This window comes from Aulonocara sp. 'chitande type north' Nkhata Bay, linkage group LG19, assembly GCF_057382095.1.
Source record: "Aulonocara sp. 'chitande type north' Nkhata Bay isolate Kocher_YH1m ecotype deep benthic linkage group LG19, A_spYH_male_GT1.1, whole genome shotgun sequence".
In the NCBI taxonomy this organism is placed as follows: Eukaryota; Metazoa; Chordata; class Actinopteri; order Cichliformes; family Cichlidae; genus Aulonocara; species Aulonocara sp. 'chitande type north' Nkhata Bay.
The window spans coordinates 26,871,700-26,890,102 of NC_141362.1; the positions used below are offsets into that span (position 1 = coordinate 26,871,700).

The following is an 18,403-nucleotide window of genomic DNA, read 5'->3' on the forward strand; positions in this document are numbered from 1 at the left end:
AAGTCTGTGTCTATGTCATGAAGTCATGTCATAAAAGTTTGGACTCATCCAATATGGACTTAATTACTATAATGATGGATAGGCAGTGCTGGGGAGTAACGGAATAGATGTACCAGCGTTACGTATTTAAAATACAAAATATGTTTATATTAAGACTCGACTGTACACTGTGTTCGTGTTTTCCTCTGAAACAATAAGTTCCATTGGAGCAGCCTTTCAACGCCTCTCTCTGTCTCACGCTAGCAAAGTTGACCCAGACAACGACGTAAAGCTAGTTTTCGGGTATGAGCCCGACACAAACCCGACGTATTAGCCAGAGGTCCCTTTACTACAGTTCGGAGCCGCGAACCTGTTTTATATACGCGTGGAATAGTTTTCTATATGAAATCACTGCAAAAAGTGCAGCCTTACATAATGTCCACCCTACTATTACTCATTTTATATTAAGATTTAAAAATTTAGTAGGTATTGGTATGGCGAGTAACCTTCAGTAATAGTAATAAATCACACAGCAATAGTACATTTATGCAGTTGTAAAAAGCATGATAATATATTAAGTAATCCAAAGTATTCAGAATACGTTACTCTTATTGAGTAACGTAACGGAATATGTTACAAAATACATTTTGGGGCATGTATTCTGTAATCTGTAGTGGAATATATTTTAAAAGTAACCTTCCCAACACTGTGAATAGGACGGTGTCTATTTTGGGAAACTCAGAGTTGCATCCTTGATTTTTGATGATGTAGTTCTTCTGGCTTCATTTATGTGCCTCTGGCATCCACTGGAGCTGTTCCAAGTAAGGATGTACTGGCAGATTGCTGCAACATCAACAGCACTGTGGGCATTGTACTGGATTGCTGTAGTTAAGAGAGAGCTTACCTTCACCTATGGTCATGAGCACTTGGTAACAACCAAAAGAATGCAATCATAAAGCAAGTCAAGATGCTTTCCCTCTTTATGGTGGCTGAGTTCAGTCTTAGCAAAATGGTAAGGGACTGGATAATCCTGGAGTAAAGTCCCTATTTGTGTTGTTAGGGTATTTGTTTGGAGGTTTTCCAGGTTCTCCCATACCTGCTGAAGAACTCCCATTCCACAGCATCCCAAAGGTACTCTATCGGGCTGTTCATTGCATCTAGGTGACTGTGCAAGTCATTTAGATGCAATGAACTCACTGTCATGTTCAAGAAACCAATTTGAGATAATCTGAGCTTTGTGAAATTGTATATTATCCTGCTGGAAGCAGTCATCAGAAGATGGATACACTGTGGTCATAAAGTGGTGGTAATAAAGCTGTGGTGTTTAAATAATGGTTATGAGAATACTGCGGGGGCCCAAAGTGTGCCAGGAAAATATTCCAGACACCATTACCCCACCATCAGCATGAACTGTTGACACAAAGTAGGATGGATCGATGTGTTTATGCTGTTAATGCCAAATTCTAAACCCACTCTTTGAATGTTGCAGTACTCAAGACTCATCAGACTACGCAACACTTTTCCAGTCTTCTGTTGTCCAGTTTTGGTGAGCAGGGTGAATTGCAGTCTCAGTTTCCTGTTGTTGCCTGATAGGAATGGCGCCTTGAGTAGTGTGGTCTTATGCTGCTGTAGCCAATCTGCTTCAGTCTTTAACATTCTTGGTTGTTACTAGTGGTTATTTGAGTTACCCTTGCTTTCCTATCAGTTCAAAGCTATTTGGCCATTTCATTCAGACTTCTGTGAGATGTTCTGAATACCCTGCTTAGCCTGTTGCCACCACCACCTAAGTAAAAAGCAGAAGAGGATGACGGGGTGGTGTTCAAACCACCTGCGAGAAGTCTTTTAAAATACTGGAAAAGACCCAGATAATTGACTGTCAAAGAATTAAAAAGCAACAGAAATGTATAAAAGTGAAAACTGTAAATATGTAGACTCAATATGATTTATCTAAACCGTATTCATTTTCTCAATAAAACTTGCTTCCTACGTCCCAAAAATTGCCCTTCTTAAGCTAAAACCAGGAAATGAAAGTTGTGCCACAAAATGCATGAATAAAAAGGCAGCCATCTCATAAAGCCATGCACGCGAGCACACACACCTGCGCAGCTTCTCTGTAAATTTCTCCAGTTCCTCCTGGGCCCGGCGCAGCTCTGTCTCGAGGTACTGCCGAGTGGAGTCAAACTCAGTTTCCACCATCTCTAGTTTGTGGGTAGTGTACGACAGGCGCTTACGTAGGTCATCCTTGTGGTCGTGAAATGAGCTGAACAGATAGCAGAGAGCGTTTAGAGAAAAGGAAAGAAGAAGATAAAGTCCCACAATAGTGGTGCACTTTTATTTCTGTCAGTTTGTCAGATTCAACAAGCCAAGCACAGAATGCTAGAGAAAACAGAGACAAGCTGAAAAGGCATTATGTGTTAGTGTGAGAGGGAGGGAAAAGGGTGAAGTGTAGCTGGAGTGTAATTCAGTTTGGGGTCAGAGAGGTCCCAGGCAGGGGATAGCAGGGAGGCCGATGGGGAGGAGTAGATGGATGGAGGAGGACTACTAATCATTTCCCATTCACAAAAAAGGAGTAGAACTGGGAAAGGAGCTCCCATCGGTGTAATGGTGAATTTTTATTACACCCTCCACCCCCTTCACCATCAAATGTGTGAAAGAATAGAAAAAGATTTTTGCCCCTGGACGTGGACCACTGGTGATTCATAGAAGAAGGGGCGAAAATACAGAATGAAACACAACTTTGTGTATGAGAATGCTTTAAAAGAAAGATGGCATGAGAGAGAATGAGAGGCCAAAAGAGCACTGTTTCAACACCATCCCTGTCAACAACACCAGGCAGGAAGAAATACTTTGGTTGTGTGTTTGATGCAGTTTTGCGCATTAACAATGAAAACACACCGACAGGACTGACTGTGGGAATGGATATGGTAGTGGAAGGCTATAAAGATTGGGAGCAGGAGCCATGTGCGCTCTGGGGGATTTAGCATTGTGCCAAACTGATGGATACTTGGCTCATGGAGAAGTTTGATGGCTCGGCCTAACCATCCAGCAGGCGCAATGACAGCATCTTCCAAGTTCACCTCAGTTCTAAGCCTCAAGCTAATCTGACACTAAAGTTGGAGTGTCCATAGTAACTTAGAGGCTATGCCATGTAAAGGGGTGGTGCAATAGGCTAGCCTTCACGTCTGTGTCCTCAGTTGAGAATCTGCATTAATTAAGCCTTTATAAAGTCATAAGAGGTAATCTTATATGCATGGGACCTCATGCTAAGTACTGTGAAAGTTTTTTTTCTTTTCCAGTCTTGATCATATGCTAAACCGAGGTCAGCAAAGGTCTGAGAATTGCATTTTGAGCTGGAGTTAGTAACATGTTTAAAGCCAGTTTAAAATCTTTCAGCACATTTTAAAGGAACTGGTCTAAGACCTCCTGGGTACTTTGTCTTCATGATATTGAGCCCATGATGGAAAGGCCAATCACACTTCTCTTTAATTTCTGTAGACACATTTGGCAAAATACACGACTTTCACCTGGGACAGTGTGGTTTGAATACCATGTCAGCACTCACTTTTGTTGATGCTGTGGTAGACGAAAGTGAATAGAGACGTAAAACTGCTCTAGTCCCCCCCCCCCCCCCCTCCCCCTCGCAGTTTTAATCCTCGGACACGGTGTCTGCAGGCTTACTCTGTGTAGGGACGTGAACAAGTGTATTATACAAAATGTGATGCTACTCTTCAAGTATGGAATCAGAGCCAGAATGCTTTTAGCTTATAAACACTAGAGGAACGGTCAAACAGTTCGCCTGCACCTCCAGCAGCTAAACACAGCACTTCTTGCTTGTTTACAAAGAGAGAAACAGAGACGATCGCTGGATAGTTTATTTTATCTGTTCAATATCCCGATGCAGGTTTGCCCTCCTAAGTGATTTTGCAACACACTCTTTACACCAGCTTCAAGTAATGTTGTTAAAAAAATACATGGCAAGGAGCCCCAAACCTTTTGCTGGTGTCCTCTGTTTTTGGTCCAAAGCAGAGCGCCATTAAACTAGATTTAAATGTCAGCCAACACATGAAGGAATGTGATGATGAGCGATGGCAATGAATAGATACAACGCTATGTTTTTAATGGCTTTTTAATGGTTATAACCTCCCAATGAGAATCCATTTCCACCAGTTAAAATGAATGAAATGGATTCATCAATGATGCGGTCGATGTTTAAATTCTGAATAACTCTGCTGACTGACTCGTCTTACCTCCTTTTTTGATGTTTGCAACCGTTTCTCTGGGTTTTGAGAGCAGTTTTGCCAATATATATCTTTTTCATATTTTTCTCTGTGCTCCGGCTCTCATGTGTGTGTAGTTGGTGCTGCTTCTGCTGCTCCTGGTCGTCTGAATGCTGAAGCCAAGTTTGAACTATAACCGCAAACCGACAGTCAAAGCTTTAAGTCTTGCCTGGGGAGGCAGATAGCAGTTGGCTATCTGTGATGACCCTGGCAAAAGAGCAGAGAAAAACAGCTTTGAAGTCCCACAGATTTAGCAGCACATTTAGTTGCGTTAACTCCAGAGAGAAACAGAGATTTTATGCGTGTTCAGAAAATGAGCTTGTTTGGTACGAGAGAGAGAGCAGAGCTGACGGATCAATGAGATAAGTTCGATAGCAAGGAAACTTGAAAAATATTGAGAAGTGTGATTTATTGCACCTCCAGTTTAACTTTCATTACACAATCAGCGCACAAAGCTCTTTGTGATGTATGCTATCATTTCACAAGCCAAAAAACATATATGCATCATGTGAATTTCTAAAAATAATACTAAAACCAACACTAGTTAAAGAAAACTGCAACACTGAATTACATCATTTTAGCTGCATGTTCGTCCTTTGCTTCCTTCTCGCTCTTGTTGTCAACAATTAAATGCAGTCAATACAAAGAGACGCTAAGTTATTGACTAGCTGAACGCAAAAGGTTATTCCCCAATAAATCAGGGTTATGATGAATGCGTGTGTGTTTCTACTTCCATCGCTCATCATCGCTCTGCGTTGCTGGGGCTTGAACTCGAGTCTGCTGCGCTGTAAGAACTTAATAACCTGCCACTGGCAAGCATGAAATGTCAAAATAAACCTTTCAAGGTGTGAGCATATCTCTCTTTATGCAGCTGTGTTTGGTGAGACCTGCTGATATTACTCCAGCTGCACATACACAATAACAAAATATAAAAATGCTGCTACTAAAGGAAGCTCCATTAAAAGTAAACTACAGCCTATTTTCTAAAGTCGATTATTTAGTTATGCATATCTTTCGGTGCTCTGTTCAGCAACAGCAACCCTGCTTACTTTTCAAGATTCAACACATCACTTAGTCCACATCTTTAAATTTCTTCATTTTTTATTACATTTATTCTTGTGATTTTACAAAAGAAATGTTTGAAAAAGAAACAATGTAGTAGAAATAACTGGGAGCCTAAAATATAATCAGATTTAACACAAATCCCATTACTATGCAATGCACAGTAACATTATGATGCTGACGTCTCTTTTTTCCCATAACACCTGCAGTGACCTACAAGCCATTTTTAAATTCTAAAATGAATTTAATAAACAAACAAACTGGCATTTAACTGTAGCTTTTCTTACCTATCACACAGTACTGTGCAAAAGTCTTGAGCCACGCATCATTTCTTTATATTTTGCTAGGGAAATGGGTGCAGGAATTTACTGAAACGTGTGCAGAGTGGCAAAAACCACTGGCTGAAATGCCAACTCCTCCAAACATTCAGACAATAATTTGGATTGACTGATTTTCCGTCCAGTTCTTGAGTAATTTTGCATAACTCGGCCTTTCCTCGCTGTTTTCCTTTTTTAATAATGGCTTTTTAAAATAAATTTCTGAATTCAACGAACAGTACGAGGATCAGCTGCAGGGCCAGATGCATTTCTCAGGTCCTTGTCTGATCAGGGCAGATAGTTTTTTAGGCCTGGCACTTCTTTTATGCACCCAGTTAAGGACCCCGTGCACACCATACTGAGATATGGCAATATTTCAGCTAATAGGCCTTTGAAGCACTTTGTGAGTGCAAAAATACAATTAAATTACTATCAAATTGGTGTTCTGGTGATCTTAATCTAGATTCAACTGAAGAAATTTGGAACACATTATGCAACAGACTGCTGTGAACAAAGTGCTTTAAGATATAATTTGAAATGGGTTCTTTGTTGTCTTTCACGTGTAGACACAACCTTGATTCTTCTCTTGTTTTCGAGCCCTTTGTTATGTTTGAATGCCTTATAGCCCCTTAACGATGCCCTACCATAATCAAATCAAATCAAATCAAATCACTTTTATTGTCACATCACATGTGCAGGCACACTGGTACAGCACATGCGAGTGAAATTCTTGTGTGCGAGCCCCACAAGCAACAGAGATGTGCAAACACAACAACACAAACGAGCAAAATACAAGAATGGCCAACCTGAAACTAATAAATATATGTACAATATATAATAGTGTATGCATTTCTGGATGTGTATACTAAATATTTTCCTACGTGTGTGTGTGTGTGTGTGTGTGTGTATACACATTTTACAAATTAAATAGTAAAAAAAAAAAAAAAAAAAAATAATAATAATAATAATAATAAAATATATAAAATATACAGAGTTGAATATGTGCAAAACAAGTGGCATTTATATACAGTGTGGAGTGCATAGTGTTGAAGTTCCAGTAGTGAAGCTGAGGTGTCTATGACGTGTTCAGCAGTCTGATGGCCTGATGGAAAAAGCTGTCTCTCAGTCTGCTGGTACGGGACCGGATGCTGCAGAACCTCCTTCCTGATGGAAGCAGTCTGAACAGTTTATGGCTGGGGTGACTGGAGTCCTTGATGATCCTCCCCGCTTTCCTCAGGCAGCGCTTCCTGTAGATGTCTTGGAGGGAGGGAAGCTCACCTCCAATTATCCGTTCAGAGCACCGCACTACTCGCTGGAGAGCTTTGCAGTTGTAGGCGGTGCTGTTGCCATACCAGGTGGTGATGCATCCAGTGAGGATGCTCTCAATGGCACAGTGATAGAAGGTCCTGAGGATGCGGGGGCTCATGCCGAATCTTTTCAGTCTCCTGAGAAAGAAGAGGCCCTGCTGCGCCTTCTTCACTGTTTTGTTTGTGTGTACTGACCACGTAAGATCCTCAGCCAGATGTACACCAAGGAACCGGAAGCTGCTCACTCTCTCCACAGCAGCGCCATTGATGGTGATGGGGGTGTGTACTTCTCTGCACCTCTGGAAGTCCACTATCAACTCCTTTGTCTTTGCGACGTTGAGGGTGAGATGGTTGTCTTGACACCAGTGGGTCAGGGCGCTGACCTCCTCCCTGTAAGCCCTCTCATCACCATTGGTGATAAGACCCACCACTGTAGTGTCGTCCGCAAACTTCACAATGATGTTGGAGTTGTTAGTGGCCGTGCAGTCGTAGGTGTAGAGTGAGTACAGGAGAGGGCTCAGTACACACCCCTGTGGAGCACCAGTGTTCAGTGTGATGGGGGATGAGGTGATGCTGCCCAGTCTGACCACCTGGCGTCTGTCAGATAGGAAGTTAAGGATCCAGCTGCAGAGGGAGCTGCTCAGTCCTAGATCCTGCAGTTTCCTGTCCAGCTTCGAGGGAACGATGGTATTGAATGCTGAGCTGTAATCTACAAACAGCATTCTCACATACGTGTCTCTCTATAATTATAATAATTTATATAATTAATATCACCATTTGTAACCAGAGTGCCAACCTCACAGTGAGTCTATATATTTCCCTTTTAAACCAAAAATGTCCCATACTTAAGAGCCATTCATGAATAAAGACATAAATAATGACACCAGCACAACTTATTTCAGTACACACAGAATGGTAAGGTAGCACTCTTACGACAAACTGGATTGAATGTTTTGTCACCAATTCTAATGGTACCATGACTTAAGCTATTAATTTTAATCCCTGTTTAGTAATGGCTCAGGAAACAATGGCGGTTTCTGGAAACACTGTTAATACGGCTGCTAGAGCCATTTTCTTATCTGCAACGCACAGAGGGAGAGAGACAGAAGACAGAAATAGTTGCTGAATTTGTAAGTAAGTGCGGCTGTGTAGAATCTGTCCTGACATACACAAATGCACCTACACATGCTCCTCCCTGAAGTGTGTACAAGGTACTGTACCCTTGCTGTATCGTATCACGTCCCCCATGGGGATAAGCTGCAGATCTTGGTGCCTCTGGTGTTGTTTGGTAAGGTAAACACTATCCACATGAAGAAACAAATCTAAGTCCTCAGAGCACCTTGTCATAGGCTTACTGCTGTTTTCACACTTTCACAACTCCAAAAAGCACTGATATGTAAATCAAACACAGTCTACATTTTTCCAGCCTTGCCACATAAGTATTAAGTGAGCTCTATAGTGTGGATGGAAACACAAGTAAACCCTGTTTACCTGAAATACTTTCCCAGACTGCTGCAACTTGTCACAATCATCAGACAATGCACACTACAGGGAGTACAACAAATGGTTGTTGTAATGCTGCAGACTATAACCTACTTCAGGCAGACATCTTCCACCTACTCTGACTCTCTACTTTTTCTCCTTAATGAGAATGGCTCGGCTAGCAGTTTAATCCAGAAAAACAACCTAATGCAAAACCAGTAAAAGGTCACAACCAGCCAGCATCCATCTTGGATTCACAACAGAGAGGCCTAATAATGCTTGCGGGTTGATTTACTTGTAATGAGCCACAGGAGTTGAGTGAGGTAGAGCTACTGCCTGCCACATATACTATTCACAGGGAGCAAATAAAGGCATTAAACTTTCATGGTCACAGTGCCATCTCTCCTGAAGTCTAATGTTAAATCTAACCCTTCATTTTATAGCTTGAAATGGGTCTTTGTTGTTAATTTTGTTGCTCAATGATGATACCAGGCAAACAGCTTAGCTATATTAAACCTTTTAATGAAGTCCTCCTAATAACAGAGTTTTTTTGTCACTGCTTTCTAGAATCAGAAAAAATGTCACTGCTTTATTAGCAGCTGCAGAAATAATTGTTTATTATCACATACTGGTTAAAAAAAATAAAGACTGTCTATATTTTTCTTCATTAATTTGCTAGTCATGCTTGGGGACATCATATTTGAAGAATGATTGTATAGTACATAATGTATGGATAAGAATTTACTGAAATGGCAGATTCATCTATTAAAAAGCTTTCCCTATTATGTTATTACATAAATCGATCATCCTAAACATTAAAACCAGGGTGACTTGAATGCCACTGATCATGGCATTACTATGTAATGATTCAAAAATTTGGAATCCTCAAATACTTCTTAGAAATACTGTTGCAAATCAAGGATGCTCCCATTGCACTGGAGATTCCCCCGTTCAGTTTTATGGAAAATGCAACACAAAACTGGTCAGGAATGGCCTCAAATTACTGAGACGGCAATTTATCCCAGCTTTTGCTGGATGCACATGAGCCCCCAAGGGATCCATTGCCACATGACGCAACAGCTCTCCCCAAGAGGTTCCATGTCTGTGCTCCACAGGCCACTGTTAGATAAATGGTGTATGCTGTTAACTGTGCTGCTATTTTTTCCAGTGGTTACAACTGCACCACATTCTTATGGATAAAAATTTTATTAATATTGCCTTTTTTGCTTAAAAATGCCTTACATAAATATATGGTTAATAATTCTGGTAGGATGGTTCCAACAATAAAACACAAGCTGTAAAAAATAAAAAAACGTCTAACCAACAACTGCTCCGCCCAGAGGTATTAGATTCAAACAGACCAAACAGAAGATGAAGTGTTGATAATTAGAAACCTTTCTTCAAGTATTTTTTCCCACTGGTATTACGTACCACATCGGTTGAGGCTTAACTCGACAAGCGCGAGTTGTGCATTTCCTCTGATGCAAGACTCCAGAAATATGGCAGTCTCTTGTGCATGCTCCACTACCAGCGGCCAGAAAAACAGCTCTGTGGATTAAGCCACCGGAGCAATGTTGATGATGACTAGTCAACATAATTTGCTGCCTGAAGACAAGAACTGCAACGGAGGAGTAATCCACATACTGTTTGTCGCCTCTTAATTTCTATCTACATATCAAAAGGGACTTAACCTTAAGTGGGTAACAACTTTGATAAAAGCTTCCAGTTACAGTTTCATTTAGGCAACTAAAATCTAAGAGGTGAACTAAATTATACAGAAATGTTGATGGGAGCACACTAATTAATTGCACTTTTGACTGCAGTATAATCTAGGACCTGTTAAAAGTACAAACACCTGATATTGCAGTTGGAAGTAATGTCAAGCATAGTTCAAAGCTGCAGAGCTAATACCTTTTTTCTACAGTACAAGCTCCTGAGGATAAATTAACTGATAACAAATAGGTTCCCTTGCTGTGTTATGACTCATCAAATTTTCTCAAGCTCCTTTACAGGTCCTTGGCCCTTTAAATGGTATATCAGTCATACCAATAAAGTTTTATTTGCGGGAGTCAACGTTTGTGAATGTACACCTAACGAGCTTCAGAGGAAGCAAGCTTTCGATTCTGACTATTTGAAGGGAGATTTCACATTATCCCTGATCTGATCACATCAGGGGGCCACAGCATGAGTAACTGGAGACATTCATTCCCACATAACTGGTGTGTTTGTATGTGTTGTGTAGTTCAGTGCTGGTGTGGGAAACTGTTCTTTAGTGCATTTGTGGTTAAGATTACATGAATGATCGTTCAATTATCGTCACATGATTAGTGCTTTCATTTTCTCAGTTTCCCAATAAATATGTCAATACCAACTCACTGAACCAATCAGTGTCTTTAAACTGAGTGGCATAAAAATCATTTTGCCTCAGTGTAGGATCATCACGCATCAGAGAGATTTCAAGGTGATGTACAAAGAGTTATTTACAACCCCACTTTTAATTTGCTCCTGCCAAACTACACTCCTCATAATCCAATCTACATTTACTTTGCTATTGTGCAATATAACTTTTTATTAACTTAACCACCACCTTGCACACAGGAAAGCATGACTGCTCTAACCTGAGCAAAGCTAAGCAGCAGGTTAGGGTCAGTTTACAGACAGCAAAATTTGATATTATAAGGTTAAAGAGACAGTATAGCTTGAGTTGCACTGGGATCTCCTGCAGCTCATATAAGTTTATGGTGATATTAAATTGCTTCTCTAATTTTTTCTTTTTGCTATTTGACCCCAAGATGATTGATAAAAAACTATGTAAGCTGGGGAGTGTCTTCACTGAAGGTTATGGTAAGAAAAAGGTTGAGTGGGTTAGGGTTAGGGTGGTGATAAAAATATATCTCCTTTCTGACTTTCAGTTTAATATCTTGATATAGTCTAACAACAGTAAAATTAGAAACTGACTTTCACTCCTATGACAACAGAATTTTGAGAGGGATTATTTTTCGGCTTTGTCTTGTGTCACCACGAGTGGCATGTAGTGACTTTCACAGAAAGGTGAGTAGAGACGATAATGGTTAAATTGGGCCATAATAAAACACAGATACAGTCTCGTGCATCTTTCTGCACTCCTTCCTGAAGAACTGTTTAATGTCATTATTTGTACATCATCAGTATATTTACTATTAGCTGACAATGATGAATAGGGTACTTAAGAGTACTTATTCTGCAGAAAAATGTTCCCCATCAGTGTTGAAGGGATTAAAACTACTGCTGTAGATATTTAAGTTGGGATCATTTTAAATACTTTGTAATCTCTTTCATTTAAAGTAATATGACATATTCTAAAAAAATGTGAGGAGTGAGGACCCCATTCCTGAAAAAACAGCTGTTAACCGAGTTTAGAAAAACAGGTTTATACCTTAATTATATATATATATATATATATATATATATATATATAAAAAACACCCAGCACGCCCCTGCGGGCGGTTTATCCTTCAAGCTCGGGTCCTCTACCAGAGGCCTGGGAGCTTGAGGGTCCTGCGCAGTATCTTAGCTGTTCCCAGGACTGCGCTCTTCTAGATCTCCGATGTTGTTCCCGGGATCTGCTGGAGCCACTCGCCTAGCTTGGGAGTCACCGCACCTAGTGCTCCGATTACCACGGGGACCACCGTTACCTTCACCCTCCACATCCTCTCGAGCTCTTCTCTGAGCCCTTGGTATTTCTCCAGCTTCTAGTGTTCCTTCTTCCTGATATTACTGTCATTCGGAACCGCAACATCGATCACTACGGCCGTCTTCTTCTGTTTGTCTACCACCACTATGTCCGGTTGGTTAGCCACCACCATTTTGTCCGTCTGTATCTGGAAGTCCCACAGGATCTTAGCTCGGTCATTCTCTACCACCCTTGGGGGCATCTCCCATTTTGACCTCGGGACTTCCAGGTTATACTCGGCACAGATGTTCCTGTACACTATGCCGGCCACTTGGTTATGGCGTTCCATGTATGCCTTGCCTGCTAGCATCTTGCACCCTGCTGTTATGTGCTATGGATTGTCTCTCGGGCATCTTTACACAGCCTGCACCTGGGGTCTTGCCTGGTGTGATAGACCCCAGACTCTGTGGATCTTGTGCTCAGAGCTTGTTCTTGTGCTGCCATGATTAGTGCCTCTGTGCTGTCTTTTAGTCCAGCTTTGTCCAGCCACTGGTAGGATTTCTGGGTATCAGCCACCTCCTCTATCTGCCGGTGGTACATACCGTGCAGGGGCCTGTCCTTCCATAATGGTTCCTCGTCTCCCTCCTCTTTCTTGGGTTTCTGCTGCCTGAGGTATTCACTGAGCACTCGGTCAGTTGGGGCCATCTTCCCAATGTATTCTTGGATGTTCCTTGTCTCATCCTGGACTGTGGTGCTGACACTCACCAGTCCCCGGCCCCCTTCCTTCCGCTTAGCGTACAGCCTCAGGGTGCTGGACTTGGGGTGAAACCCTCCATGCATGGTAAGGAGCTTTCTTGTCTTTATGTCAGTGGCTTCTATCTCCTCGTTTGGCCAGCCTATTACCCCAGCAGGGTACCTGATCACGGGCAGGGCGTACGCGTTGATGGCCCGGATCTTGTTCTTACCATTCAGCTGACTCCTCAGGACTTGCCTGACCCTCTGCAGGTACTTGGTGGTTGCAGCTTTTCTAGCGGCCTCTTCATGGTTCCCATTCGCCTGCAGGATCCCCAGGTACTTGTAACTGTCCTCTATGTCTGCAATGTTGCCTTCTGGTAGTTCAATCCCTTCAGTTCTGACTACCTTCCCTCTCTTTGTTACCATCCGACTACACTTCTCCAGTCCGAATGACATTCCAATGTCATTGCTGTATAGCCTGGTAGTGTGGATCAGTGAATCGATGTCTCGTTCACTCTTGGCATACAGCTTGATGTCATCCATGTACAGGAGGTGGCTGACAACATGTGCATAGACAATAAAAAGATGAATGAAAAATAAAAATGATCTCTTAGCAACATTGTTTAAACATTGTTTGGTCATTTGAGATGTTACTTTGTTGGAGTCTGCACCTGTTCACATTGCCTGTTTTAATAAACTGGACATGGCAGAAAATGACATCCACTCTCCATTATCATCAAGGCTGATGTACTAAAGAAGTTATTAAAAAATATTAACAATACACTCCAGCTCGATTTCAACGATACTGTTGTAAAGTGGGGGTTAATCCTGCTTCCAGAGACAATAATTGACTGCGGCCTAAAAACAGCAATGATGTAAAGGATGGATGTAAGCAGGCATGAGAGGATCTTTATGATAGAATACTGTTTGAGATGAAATCACTTTCAGTTTCAGTTCTCCAGGCAAGCACTGCTCCCCTTACTTGCCATTGCATTATACTGCAGCTATTTCAATATGGAAACGACTTCTAACTAAATAAAATATAAATTAAAATGATTCAGAGCTGTCAGACTTTTTTTTAGGAGCCTTACAAAAAAACCCTATAAATATTCCTACTGAGTGTCAAAGTTGATTTCTGCAGCATCTTATTTCATTTGCATCAGGCTGGTGACTGTGATATTTTGTTAGAATTTTGGCATATAGAAATTTTGAGCATGAATGTTATTTGCATGGTTTGTACCCTTTGCAAATGATGGAGCAGCTGTGATTGGCTGATAGAGAGGACCGCCCTCACTCCTGTGTGGAAAGACCAACCCTAATCTGATCATCAGTCACTGCATTAGCAGTTAGAACCTGGAGTCAACAAGGCTGGAAAACACACAGAGAAGATCATTTTCACATATTCACTAACTCTCAAATTGATAATCTCAATAAATGGAACAAGACGTTTCCTTCTCTGTTTGGAGATTAACAGATATGAGTAAAAGACAGGTGACGTGCTGAACACAATGCTGCAGAAAAGCAGAAAATGGTCATCATGCTAAAGTTATCAAAGCAAACAGTTTTCTAAACTGTGGTTTAGAAATCTACTGTGGTGGATTATTTATTCATTTTTTTAAACTAACAGCATTTTTTACTGTTGCAGTTTGATATTATTTCTTACTGGAGTTAAATGGTACAACTAGCCAAACAGCGCAAAGTCGAAGGAAGATTTAACTCTGTCATTTTTTATTTCAAATTTTATTTATATATCATCAAATGACAACAGCAGTCATCTCAAGGCAGGTGGAGACCCTATAATAATACATAGAAAATCAAATCAAAAAATCTCATTTCCAATTAAATTCACAGCAATTGTTTCAACCCCAACTTTCAGGTATTGTTGTGCCTGTTTTTTTCCAGTCATGTTTTGAACAGATCCAAGTCTTTCTCATAGTGACCACCAGTTTCATAATTTTTGTGCTTCTCAACAGTTCTATAAAAGCTCAGCAATTAATATCAAAGCTAAAAATATAGTCTAAGGGAGAAGTTTTCTGGAAAGGCTGCATGCCCTAGAGAGGCTTTAAATCAAAATTCCTCCTCTATTCACCGGCTTTCATGAATTCATCTGAGTGCTACTTTTCTCCTGGTTTAATCTGTGAAGACTGAAAATGAGAATAGATTTACATACAACAGAGAGGATTTGAAGCCTGGACAATGTGCAAAAGGTAGAACAGAGGCACTTGCAGTAACACAGAGGTAGGCACAGTATAACACACTGCACTTAAAAGAATACTTTCAAGATGTGTGAGGTTTTTCTTCTGGGCAAAGGATGAAAAGATTTTCAATGTCTGCTCAAGATTAATAAGACATTAATATAGACCTTGACCAAAGAATATAGCAAGACCAACAAAAAACCTATTTGCTACAAAAGCTTCTGGGCAGCAACCCGGACAAAGTAATAGCATCCAGATCCATCAGGTCAAATGAAGTTCAAGTCACCTATAATTCCAATGATGTTTACTCTCATCGGGAAAAACAACTCGAGCACTTCTAAATTTAATTTCCTTTCAAGCCTCCAGCAGAATTGTGAGAGCTCTTTAAAATGTTTTTTTTTCAGTAACTGTCTGACAGAAAAAAAAAACAATAGGAAAAATAGGACAAAAAATAGTGGTGACATGAATCTAGTTTATGAACATTCAATGATTTATATTGTTTTATCTGTATGTATCTACAAAGTCTCCCCTCTGTCTCTGTTTCTGTGTTTCCTGCAATAAATATACAATACAAAGCTCTACAACTACACATTGCTGTAGGCCAATAGCTCATTGTGCTCTTCACCCCTTCATAACCCTTAAAGCAAGCAACAAGAGTCAGGAGGAGAGAGGGGGGGAGATAGCGAGAAAGAGAGTAGTATAATAAGAAGAAGATTAATACAATCCATATGCTATGTTTGTGTGTTTCGCATATAGACCGATTCAATTGATCTCCATTGTTAAAATTATGTGAAAGAGGAGTTCAGTCTTTGCTGAGGTTGCCATGACAACCCAGTCGTGACATACCTGTGCTCCCAGCCTGGCAGAGGACAAGAAGTATAATAAGAAGCATTTTAAAGCTCTAATATATACTGTAATATTCGTGTTTTCTTTACTACTTGGGAATTAATAGTTTTTGGTTTTTCTGTTTTTTGTAAATGTTTAAACTGTAGTAGTTAATTAGTCAAATGTAATAGTTAAATGAAGACTATAACATCTCAACCAGGATTAGAGCAAATCCCACAAAATTATGAACATCATTGTTCTCCTCAGGTGAGCTGTAATTAATACATTGAAGCCCTTTACTGTGTATTTTAGTGCAACAGAAAGTCAAGTTCTTTTAGGCTTTAAGGCGTTAAGTAACAAATAAAAAATGTTTTACAAATACCACTATTATCATTACTACTACTCTTTCACAAACTCGCTTGCAAGAGATATTTCTGTCTTAAGCAGGCCTCCTGCCACTAGGCCTCATATCTCAAAGGTAATTAAGAGTTGAGTTTCTTGCAAGTCTGTAATGATTCTGTGTCTGCAGAAGCCCCAAGGACTGAGTGAAGCGTCTTTTACCAAATTATAGGCAAACAGACCTCGTAAAAATATTCTAAGAGTGACAAAGCTTATCTAGATGGAGAAGAATAGGGTATTTGGAGAATATGTAGATATGTGGTAGCGTGAATCACAAGCCCAATGCCGTCCAAGTTTTGTACTCGATGCACGATCAGTATTGGTCAGACCTTCAAACCCTTTCCATCTTGTGCTAGCAAAAACCCACCAAAGAACATCACAGAAGCTCCTTCCTACCCGTCAAACTTTATAACTCCTTGTGTATTCTATTTCTAGCATTCCTCGGAATATTTCATTTTAACTTAACATAGGACTTTAAGCAACTTAGCAACAGTCATACTGTATATGTGAAAATATGTCATGTCAGCAAGTGCAGCCATCTTCCTCTTCACTAATGTTGAGCTTCCTGCAGTTACTTACTAAAATATACAACAGAATGCTAATGCACCAAGTTGTAAACAAGGTAAACATTATTTCTGAAAAACATCTGCATTTTGGCACCGTGGGAATGTTAGCACACTAGCAGCTTTTAACTGAAGACATCACTGTGCCTAAGTGAAGCCTCGCTGTGCTGCTACAGTTTCTGTTAATGTTTGCTTCGGTTAAGCTTCTGCTCTTGTTTGTGTTTTCCCCGTATGTGGGTTCATACAAAATACAGCGTGACTTCAATATTCATTCAACACACTGACATATTATTGCATTTAAAGCTGCTGTGTTAGCGACGTTAGCATACATTTACACCTACCGAATTTAAATGTGATGCTCTCTCTTTTTTGCTGTTTTTGGTTTCTACCAACTGACAGCTGATGGTAATATTTTGCCGTGTACTGTAGCTTTTAAACACTCCTCTTATGTGTTATTTTATCTCATCTTAATGCATTTAAAAACCTGTCTGCTGTAACTACAAACAAGCCATAAAATGGAAACGATAAACTTAAGCACATAGTAAAACTGCACAGAGGAAGTGCACAATTCTCTGCAGGTTCATTGACATATGAGTCATGTCATACATTGTTAATGCAATATTAATTATAACCACTTTAAGAGCCCATATATAGGTTTTTTGTTGACATTTATAACTATATAAATCCCTAATATTATAGTTAATAGAGGAAACTATTAATTTCTTTTTCCACAGACATCAGATTTACCAAACTTACTGATATAAATCCAGTGATAACTGACTTTATAGGTTTAACTCTAATCTCTGACTAAAGCCCTACATTCCCTTCTGTAGAGTACAGCGTAACGTCGTACTGTAGGACAGCTCAGCGCTGCAGACCACAAAGCTCTACAATGGCCACATTTTGTCTTTGAAAAAAGAATCCTGTTCTTTTCACCTTAAAGCCTTTTCTTTTTTATCATCACGTCCAGATTGGACATCTGGAAATCCACCATGCATTAAACCACAGGAGGCCACCGGGGCTCAGAGTGATTATGCGCATGTGGGCCGAACATACAGCAGCATGTGCACAGCCCTCCAGGGTGCAATGAAATATTTACTGAGGTGTAATGGGTGCAATAGGTGCGCAGTTTGTTCAACATGTAGCTAGAAACAGAGCTGTATATTTGTTTGACAAAAAGCCTCTTTTAAGAGGAAAAAGCCGCTTCTATTATTAAGCTCAACACACTGCCAAGAGCGTGTCAACAAATTATTGTTTATACAGCAAGAGCGTCAGAACCACGACACTGAACCAGAAAGATCAGGACTGAAGCTAATGCATTAATGAGAACACACAAGCAAGTAGGGGCAGTAAGCTTGAGTTAAAACCTCTGAGTTGAAGACCTTTATCTTCTGTATTTTATCGGTCACATTAAAATGCCACGCATCCCACTCTTTTGACATACAGTACATGGACTTTGTGCTTTTGAGAGACTTGAGGTCTACTCTATGTGTATGTGCACCAGAGGCTTATGTTGCTCAGCTGACCCTGTCCTGTTGGCTTTTACGGAGCTGTATAAACGCCAGCAGCAGACAGGCATATCTCCAGATGTCCAGGGAGCGATGAGGGTG

At 40.5% G+C, this 18,403-nt stretch overlaps 1 protein-coding gene across 3 annotated transcripts in view; it reads right to left on the reverse strand.

The window, feature by feature from the left end:
• begain (brain-enriched guanylate kinase-associated) overlaps positions 1-18,403 on the reverse strand; it is a 63,126-nt gene that overhangs the window by 30,997 nt on the left and 13,726 nt on the right. For 2 of the 3 annotated variants that reach the window (XM_086275822.1, XM_086275823.1), the window contains exon 3: positions 2,078-2,239. In XM_086275822.1, the coding sequence (XP_086131948.1) occupies positions 2,078-2,239 (162 nt within the window). Of the gene's footprint in view, positions 1-2,077; positions 2,240-4,226; positions 4,464-18,403 lie in introns of all 3 variants that reach the window. The other variant, XM_086275824.1, reaches the window with a different exon arrangement.